This window comes from Brassica oleracea, chromosome C4 (genome assembly GCF_000695525.1).
Source record: "Brassica oleracea var. oleracea cultivar TO1000 chromosome C4, BOL, whole genome shotgun sequence".
NCBI lineage: Eukaryota > Viridiplantae > Streptophyta > Magnoliopsida > Brassicales > Brassicaceae > Brassica > Brassica oleracea.
Window position 1 is genome coordinate 50959982 of NC_027751.1, and position 9036 is coordinate 50969017.

The window sequence follows — 9036 nt, forward strand, 5'->3', positions numbered from 1 at the left end:
TGATTGGCCTTTCAATGATGGTGTTGATAAACCCACTCCTTGTTGAGGTTTGTGAACTACTCTCAGTTTTGTCCTTTTTTTTTTTAATTATTATTAACCAGATTGTCGTTCTTGTTAGGTGAAAGAATCTGAGTTGGTAGACAATGAATGGATTTATCTATATGCTGAAGCTGCTTTGTTCTCCGAGTGGCGCTCTGAAATGGTTAGGACACTCTATTTTCCTCAACAATGATACTGTTTGATTGATTGGTTGATTGATGGTGTTTGTGTCTTGTAGAGTGTGATTATACGCCGTTTGAGATGAAGAAAGTAATGGTACAAACAAAGGAAGATGATGTGGAGTCAAGTACGAAGCTTAAGTCGAGCAATGCAATCTTCTACATGATTTTCAAGGCTCGTGGAGGTCCCCTGTGTAGAGGCATAGTAAGAAAAACAAGTGATGGTAGAACAGGACACATGCGTCTCGAAGCTAGATGTTGGATCGACAAGTCAAACTAATGGTGATCTTTTTATGACTTGATCTTGCTAATGTTTTAAGTTAAGTAAGCGAGTTAGCAATGCTTGTTTCTGTCTACTAGATCTGTCTTCTTTTATTTAAGATAAGCTTTTCATGTTCATTTATAACTCCAATATATACACTAAAATGAACAGAAGCAAGAAGCAACTTTTTATCACTTTTAAGTAGAAAACACACTTATAAAATTCAAACATCTTCCAACATACTTACAATTCTTGTTGGTAACTCTCTCTTACGCCATAGACAAAACCTCCAACTCTGCCCACCAAAGAGGTGATAGTGTCGGTGTAGCATCGCTAGGCGAGATGCCAGTAATCTCCCGTAGCCACCCGGTGACTTCTTTCATCGTAAGTCTCTCTTTCGGGTCGGTTCTGATGCATGACTTGATCACTTCGCCTATATTGTCAATCTTGTCATCATAAGACTCCAATGCTGGATCAACCATATTAGCTAGACTCACTCCTCTCAAGAAATCAACTAGCCCTGTATCTACCGAGTCTGGTTTGTTAACCGAATCCACGAGTTTTCCGGTTATCATTTCGAATAATAGTAAACCAAAGCTGTAAACGTTGTCCTCGGGGTTTAAGTATGTGTCTTTGTTTGCGTTGCTGCACGTCTCTGTCTCGGACGGACCAAAAGTGAAGTCGGCTAGCTTTACAGCATAGTCTTCAGTGAGGTGGAGAGATGATGAGACGAGGTTTGTGTGGGCTATTGGTGGGTTGAGTTGGTGCATATGGTCAAGGCAGTATGCTAAGCCCATTGTGATTCTTAACCTCATTCCCCAATCCAAGTGTTCTGATTCTTTACCTACAATAAATAAAAAAAAGATTAGCTTATGTAACCAACATGTGACATTAAGGCTTATGTAAGGTTACTCACTGTGTAGATGTTCAAAGAGTGAACCGTTTGGAGCATATTCAAAGATCAAGATCCTGGTGAAAGGTTCCTTTTCTTCACAGTAGCCAAGAAGGTTCACAAAGTTCTTGTGGTTTATCTTGGATAGCATTTCAATCTAAAATAATGAAACCAAAAATTATAAGATTGACTATATTGGTCAAAGACATGAAAAGCATAAAAAAAATTTTTTTTTGTAACACATATAAAAAGTATAACTAATATAACATACCTTCTTCCTGAATTGAATCTCTGTAATTTCTTTCCAGTCATTGGCACAAGTAGTGTCAATAGAAGCAACAGCTATCTCCACTCCACTTGATAGTGTTCCTTTGAAGAGCTTCCCAATGGGGCATGATCCAATGACATTACTAAAGTCTTCACATGCAGCTTCAATCTCTGATCTTTTGAGAGTTGGGATACCTGAGTAAACAAAAACACACATTAGTTGAGAAACAATATGAAGTTAAGTGAACTCACCAAACATAACGTGAAAAATGAGAGAATATTATTACCAGTTACAAATACTTTCTGAAGTTGTCCGCTAAGACCTGTACGCCAAGGATTCACTGACTTCCCTACTTTATTTTTAAAGTAGAACACACCGGTAGCTACAAGGAGGACGAGAACAACACAGCCCACGCAGGCAAGAACTACAGGAACAACCACTGAAGAAGAAGACGAAGAGGTTCTTAGAGTAGGAGAGTTTTCATGGGGAGCAGACGTAGGAGGAGGAGGAGGAGGATGAGGAGGTGAAGTAGAAACATCTTGCGTAGGTTCTGGATCCGAAGCTGTTGAAGAATGAGTTGAGACATTTTTATGAGAAGGTTGTGGGGATGATGGTGGTGTGATAGTTGCAGCTGCAGGCGTAGCCTCGCGGCTGTTTCTTCTGGAAGGCAAGTTGTCATATGTTAATGGCTCACGAGGTACAAGTGCTTTCCTGTGAAACCCAACTGCTTTCCTACAGAGAAAGTAGAAAAACAAAAATAAGGTTATGTCATTGCAACAAAAATAAGGTTATGTCAGAGCCGATCCTAACGAAACATTCGTTTGAAAAAGTTTATATATAGATATGCCCCAAAATTATTTTAGTCCCCCAAATTATTGAAATCTTTAATAAATCGTGTAAGACACCAAAATCTGAGGGCCGCCCCCTAACAAGTTAAGATCAAAATGATAAATATCTCGACATGTTTAGTGTTGATTCAATAAGTAAATTAAATATCTGTGGAGCAAGACAGATTGACTCGTTATCAAGATTGATATCTAAGATATGAGGTTTAGTCTGCGATATTATATATCTTTTAGGATTATGAAAACCATTTTTAGTAGATTCAAAAAAATTTAAAGAAAATGAATATTGGATTTTTAGGCTGTATAAATATGGATTTAAAAACTTGTAAATTATTTATTTACATAATCAATATTAAAACCTTATAACGGATATATTTACCTCAAAATAGAGTTTTGCTCTCTAAATTTTCTAGATTTTTCTTGTTTGATTAGCGTTTGTTCACAACAATCACTAACAATACTTACTTGTAACTAACAACGGTTTTTTTTCTACATAAAATACGATACAGAGTGTGTGTGTGTGAAGTCACTCAAGTTATGGAATGACTAGAGAAACTATAGATCTACCAACCAACCACCAACTACAAGTTCAAGTTGTTGAGATAAATAAACTTACAGAATTGCTGAGTCTTCATCGGACCATAGATCTTTCTCCAATCTATCTTTATCTAAACCTGAAAACACACAAAGCGCAACAGAGGAGGATGAAAACATATTCTCAGGGAACTTGTTCAGACAAAACATGCAAGAAAGCTTGATGTACCTTCTTCCTTAAGCGAAAAACACGAGCCGAAGCTGAGCAGGACTACAAAAGCCATAAGAGAACGCATCTTCAGTATCGAACTAACGGTGGATCTTCGTTTCTCATTCATGACAGAGTAAGAACGTGAGGGTTGAACAGGATGACGCAAGAAGATGATGGAATCTAGAGTTTATGGATCTGAATATTTTGAAACTAGGAGCAGAGTATCAGAAAATCAGGGAGAAGGTTGACGAAAAGACGGGTTTATGAGAAGATAAGAGAGGAAGGAAGCATAAGACTTTTTCATTTTTGATGGAAAACGCGTTGCACCTTGTTAAGGCTAATAAGGAAACGAATCTATACGTCCAAAAAAAAAGAGTATTGGTCAACGATAACACATTAACAAGTACTAGTAAACTGAACCGAACCAAAATACAATTATATTACTACTTACTTTTCCAAGACAGAAAAAATCAAAACCAAACAATTTAAACAAAACCAAATACTAGGTTCGGGAAGAAAAACTAGAAACTCGAACTAAAATACCCACTAAAATATCCTAACCGGAACCTGATTCAAATTGTAAAAAATAATGAAATGAGTTATGTAAAAATATTGGAAATGGTTATATACGAGATATATTTGAACCCGAAGTGTTATTAATTAAACATGAACAATTATTCACAAAAATGAATGTTAAAGTAACTAAAAGAAACTCAAAATTATTCAATTCAAAAATAAAACTGAAATAGTATCCAAAATAAGTATCTAATCCCTAAATAAATTATCAAATCTAAATTCAAGGTTTATTTTGATATGATATCTAAAAATACTAAAATATGAAGTATTATTAACTGAATCTAAAATGAATTCAAATCCAAATTGGATTTTCTGCCAAAGTTATATAATATACCTGAATTTGAAGTATTAATTTACTCAACCCAAACATATATAAATTTGAATGAGGTTTTGGAAACAGAATTTGAAAATCTAAAAATCCGATCTAAACCCAAACGGGTACACAACGTCAATGGCTACCAAATGCTAAGACTTATTTTTCTAAATTTCTATCGTCTTTTCATAAAATCAAACTTTTCCAGAAAGAGCCACATTTAATGTTCAACAAATTAGTCTCAAAGAATGTTGTGGTAGAGTAGTAAAAGGGTTCACAAGGGAACTCCCAATTAGCCAGCTGCCATCAAAAAAAGACTTGTGGCGTAGCAAATGGTTTCTATCTTCATTTTCTTGTTTTTTTCCTACAAACTTTTATTCGGTTGTAAAATTCAACCAAGGCAAACAAAATAGAAAATGCCACGTAAATTTGGTGTGAAGATATGTTAATAATGATTGAAGGAATGATTTGTCATCTTAATTATGTGGAGGAGAGAAAGTTATGACTGGTTCAATGTGGAGGCTGCTTAGCTGTTGCTTTCTTTAGTCTCCCAATTCTTAAAACCATGTGGGATCCTCCTTGTTAGGTTACTAGTCAGCAAGCAAACCCCACGATTCTTTCTAACTAAATTGCTTTACTTTCATATTATAATGTATTTATTTTTCTCAACATTTTCATGTTCTAATGTTATGAAAATCAATATAAAAATATATTTTATATTATTCCCCCTGAAAAGATGAAGAAAATTTAAAATGGGCTTAACGTCAAACTTTTCGGCTAAGCTGAACAACTTGGTTTTCTTTTGGGCTTGGATATATATTGTCATAGAAAGAACACTTTGAATACTTGGAACAAATATAGTTATTTTTTTAACTTCAGATGGTAAAGCTTTAAACTTTGAATCAACCAGACTCAGTATAAGATCTCAGATAATAGATTATATGCATCTTTCAAGGGATCAAATCTGATTTAACTCTGGTATACTGATGATTAGCCACACTTCTCATAGCCAAATCTATTCAGGTTTAAACTCAAAAATGTCTAACGCCGCAAAAATAGTCAAACCTTTATAAAATCATGAGTAAACCCCTCAACGGGTGAAAAACATGTCTCCACAAAAAGAAGAAACACCACACAACCTCTCGGATGTTTTCTACTTTTAAAACAAAAATACTCGAGATAATGGACGAACAGACAGAAAGAAGATTGGTCGAAAAAAACGGTATTACCGGCGAATTCTACTCAATGATTCCGGCACCTTCAATGTCAACTTCACCCATCCCTGTGTCCTCTTCTTCTTCTCCACTTTCTTCATCCCCGCTGATTTCTTCATTGTCCATTCTTAGCTTAGCCATGTGTTCTGTCAGCATCTTATCATCTCTTTCACTCACCTGTCAAACACACATTTTAAGACTCTACAAATAAAGGAAAGCTAGTTCTTGTAATATGCAACTTTGGGATGGTTCAACAACTAAAGAAGAAGATACTCACAGCTCTAGGTGCTTCCTTAACGACGAGCTTGCCTTTGTGTTGATCAATTGTCTCGGTGCAAGCTGCTATGGCTTCCGTCAGAATTTCAATCCCTTGGTCCTGTTTATTATGTTATTAGACACTGACAAGATTAAATACAATTAGATAAAAACATAGCTTCAAAATAAGAGATTGTCTAACCTTGTCAAGAGTCTGAGTAGTAAGGACATAAAGAGGCGGAGCAACCAACTTAATCTTCACAGGACAGTCATCGTTTCCAGCAGCTTCAGCCTTTCTCATGGCCTCCTGAAATTGAAATTACAAGTATGTGTGTGAGAAAATCAAATGATGTATTCTTTCCATATGTTATAGATAATCAAATAAGAGTTTACGACCTTGATGTGGACAACTCCGTCAAACTGAAAACATTTCAACTCGATATCAGCACGGATTTTCATCGGTTGTGGTGTCATCCTCCTCCTAATGTTCTTCACAAGAGCATCCTTCACTTCTTCCGTAACAGCAGGTACAACTTTAGTCACCTACAAATAGAAATATCCCAAGATTAGGAACAAAAACAAAAAAAATGAAGCCAGAGAACAAAGTAATATACCTCCTGCCCATCAGGCCCAACTTCTTTGACCTCACGTGTGAGTGAACCCAACACTGAATCAGGATCAGTCACTAAGATCTTGAAAGCCTGAACAAAACAAAAAAAAAACAAAAATCTCTAAATACTAAATATCTACATGAATACAGCAAAAGCTCAACTCACAAACTCTAACCTCAAAAGCATGACCATGTTTCCGGTACAAAGGCCACCCAATGTTCACATACAACTCCTGCAATAGATAAATTCAAATCAATGTACATAATAACAAGGTAGCTAATTTACACTAGATACATAAGTTTCATAATCAATATCACTAAAGATTCAATTTTTTATTTAATCAAATCAATGCAAGCTACTATGATTACACAAAGGTAGCTACTTTACACTAGATACATGAATTTGCATAACCAATATCACTAAAGATTCGATTTTTACTTACTCAAACTCAATGTAAGCTACTATGATTATTACACAAAGGTAGGTAAATAATTTGCATAATCAATATCACTGAAGATTCGATTTTTATTTACTCATACTCAATGTAAACTACTATGATTACACAAAGGTAGCTACTTTACACTATATACATAATTTGCATAATCAATATCACTAAAGATTCGATTTTTATTTACTCAAACTCAATGTAAGCTACTATGATTACACAAAGGTACATAGTTTGCACTAAAGATTCGATTTTTAGTTATTCAAATCTATGTATGGTTACACAAAGGTACATTAAAGATTCGATTTTGAGTTACCTCCAAATCGATAGAAAGAGTCTCAGCGACATGACGCATGATAGAATGAACGAGCTTGCTCTTGTTATACCTCTCTTCACAAGTCTGAATATCTTCCTCACTAACTCTACGTTTGCTCAGATCAATGTAACCTTTCTCTTTATCCACACGCAGGACCATGACGGGCTCGATTCTCCCGACCTTGATCAAGCTGCTCACACTCCGGATCCGACGGCGGGAGAGCTCGGAGAAGAGGATCATGCCTTCGATGTTGTTGTACTCGAGGAGGGACACGTAGGCTCCCATGTCGGCGATGTTCTTGACTTGGATCATCACAGCCATGTCGACTTCTGGGTACTTGGCTTCGTACATCCGGCACTCTAGATTCGGGGTTTGACTCGCCATGGTTGAAGAGGATTAGGGTTTTGAGCGACGGAGCGATCAGGAAGAGGGATAAGAGACGAGCAAGGAGCGACTAACGTCAGAGATGTGAAGCTAAACGGTGCCGTTTGGTGTCTTGCGGGAAAGCAAGTCAGTTAGGTTTTAGATGGGCCAAAAGTTTGGATGGACCTTTTTTGCTTTTGTTTGATGATCAGTTTGGGATTAAACCAAAACTTCAATTTCATTTCAGATTGAACCGGTCTTGGAATCAAGCTTTCAAAATGTAGCATCAGTCACCATAGTGCGCTCGAAGAACTCATTCACACCACTGACTTTCAAAGTCATATATCTCTTCGGGTCATGCAAAATCAAAATAAAAAAAAGTCTGCATCACAAAACCTTCCGAAACTAAGATCATCTACATTGAAGGTTCAATGCAGAGGTTCACACTTTTCCCAAAAAAAAAAAGAAAAATTAAAATATTCTGTTTAACAGCATCCCAATAAATCTGGTTCATCACTGTATTGCGGATCCCACGCTACGTGGTGGCCCGTGATTGGTCTGTTTAATTTTTTTTTTTTTAAATCAAACGAAAAAGTAAAAAAAAAATAATAAAAAATTAAAGTTACGAACACCACTTAAGGTTCATTGATGCAGATGCCCTAACACCCCCCCCACAAACTAGCGTTGATACACTGCGCGAGACCTTAATTCCCTTGAAGCCGCTTTTACTGTTCCAGAAGCATTTGATTGAAATGCCATGTTCCTGAAGATCACACCACAAACATTCAAAAGAAATAAATTAGAACCGAATCTAAGCACGGAGAATCAACTTCTCAGCGTGCTCTCTTTCTTCCACACTCGATTCCTTAAAGAACCTGAAACCAAAAATGCGTATCGGAGCAAGCATACATGGCGTGATACACATACGAGAGATTGTACTCCACACTACAATACAACAACCACACGATGGATAAACCGTCAGCAGCAGATATTCTCAAGTACTAAATCTTGTAACTAATCCACCAGATTACGAATCCTACTCTCGAAGAGATAGGGAGGTGAGATTCGAAAACTTAATTGATCTGCTCGTCTGAGTACTTTTGACGACCGAGCGAGACGTGGGAGCTTCTAGGGACGAGATCGAGCTCCTTCTTAACCTCCTCAAACAGCTGGAAAACGAACAGAGACGGATAGATTTTCAGATTTTCCAGGAAGGTTCGCTGAGGATAGCAGAGGAGAAACGTCCTTTGACTCCGCCATGGAAACTCACGAGCAGCGGAAGACGAAGAAACCGTCTTGAGAAGCATTTTTTACTGTTGAGATGCTTTCGCCAGAAAACTGGACAAGGATGAAGAAGAAGACCGATGGAGTGCTGATGATGAGACCGTGGATGATTAAAAAAAATATTATTTTTTTCTTTCAAATTTATATGAAATAAATACTAATTATAATATAATATTTGTTAATTCACCCTACCGAAGAAAAAAAAAAGTTAAAAGACGAACGACATATTAATATTTGTTATTTATATTTTTATTTGGTAACATAATATAATTTATTATGCCACAAACACTAACAACAATTAATAATATTATTATTTTTCCTCTGATAAAGAGGTGTATTATTATAAATATTATTTGAGTTCCAATGTAGATAAAAAAAATCAAATTAAACACTCATTCTTTCTATGCCTTTGACTAGAGCTGGAAATTT

The 9036-nt window shown here is 36.2% G+C and overlaps 3 protein-coding genes across 3 annotated transcripts; all 3 read right to left on the reverse strand.

Moving 5' to 3' along the window:
* Positions 1 to 646: 646 nt before the first annotated feature.
* LOC106342778 (inactive receptor-like serine/threonine-protein kinase At2g40270) lies at positions 647 to 3560 on the reverse strand. The gene is made up of 6 exons (XM_013781811.1): positions 3249 to 3560; positions 3102 to 3159; positions 1927 to 2372; positions 1644 to 1834; positions 1397 to 1529; positions 647 to 1324 (listed from the first exon to the last, which is right to left on the reverse strand). The coding sequence occupies exons 1-6, from the start codon at positions 3355 to 3357 to the stop codon at positions 750 to 752; spliced, it is 1512 nt and encodes a 503-aa protein (XP_013637265.1). The 5' UTR covers positions 3358 to 3560; the 3' UTR covers positions 647 to 749.
* A 1601-nt stretch (positions 3561 to 5161) lies between these two features.
* LOC106336807 (eukaryotic translation initiation factor 2 subunit alpha-like) lies at positions 5162 to 7437 on the reverse strand. The gene is made up of 7 exons (XM_013775746.1): positions 6961 to 7437; positions 6375 to 6431; positions 6203 to 6289; positions 5985 to 6131; positions 5791 to 5895; positions 5611 to 5709; positions 5162 to 5510 (listed from the first exon to the last, which is right to left on the reverse strand). The coding sequence occupies exons 1-7, from the start codon at positions 7342 to 7344 to the stop codon at positions 5358 to 5360; spliced, it is 1032 nt and encodes a 343-aa protein (XP_013631200.1). The 5' UTR covers positions 7345 to 7437; the 3' UTR covers positions 5162 to 5357.
* A 335-nt stretch (positions 7438 to 7772) lies between these two features.
* On the reverse strand, positions 7773 to 8691 carry LOC106341274 (ferritin-3, chloroplastic-like). The gene is made up of 3 exons (XM_013780078.1): positions 8401 to 8691; positions 8199 to 8268; positions 7773 to 8086 (listed from the first exon to the last, which is right to left on the reverse strand). Exons 1-3 carry the CDS (start codon positions 8628 to 8630, stop codon positions 7946 to 7948), a joined length of 441 nt encoding a protein of 146 aa, XP_013635532.1. The 5' UTR covers positions 8631 to 8691; the 3' UTR covers positions 7773 to 7945.
* Positions 8692 to 9036: the final 345 nt, after the last annotated feature.

Coding starts and splice junctions, on each gene's coding strand:
- LOC106336807 (XM_013775746.1), bottom strand. CDS start 7,344: ATGGCGAGTCAAACCCCGAATCTAGAGTGCCGGATGTACGAAGCCAAG. Junction 6,132..6,202: donor TTGGGCCTGATGGGCAGGAG/GTATATTACTTT, acceptor TTCTATTTGTAG/GTGACTAAAGTTGTACCTGC. Junction 5,511..5,610: donor TTAAGGAAGCACCTAGAGCT/GTGAGTATCTTC, acceptor TGTGTTTGACAG/GTGAGTGAAAGAGATGATAA.
- LOC106341274 (XM_013780078.1), bottom strand. CDS start 8,630: ATGCTTCTCAAGACGGTTTCTTCGTCTTCCGCTGCTCGTGAGTTTCCA. Junction 8,269..8,400: donor TACTCAGACGAGCAGATCAA/TTAAGTTTTCGA, acceptor GTTGTATTGTAG/TGTGGAGTACAATCTCTCGT. Junction 8,087..8,198: donor ATACGCATTTTTGGTTTCAG/GTTCTTTAAGGA, acceptor TGTGATCTTCAG/GAACATGGCATTTCAATCAA.
- LOC106342778 (XM_013781811.1), bottom strand. CDS start 3,357: ATGAATGAGAAACGAAGATCCACCGTTAGTTCGATACTGAAGATGCGT. Junction 1,530..1,643: donor AGATTCAATTCAGGAAGAAG/GTATGTTATATT, acceptor TCATTATTTTAG/ATTGAAATGCTATCCAAGAT. Junction 1,325..1,396: donor ACTCTTTGAACATCTACACA/GTGAGTAACCTT, acceptor TATTTATTGTAG/GTAAAGAATCAGAACACTTG.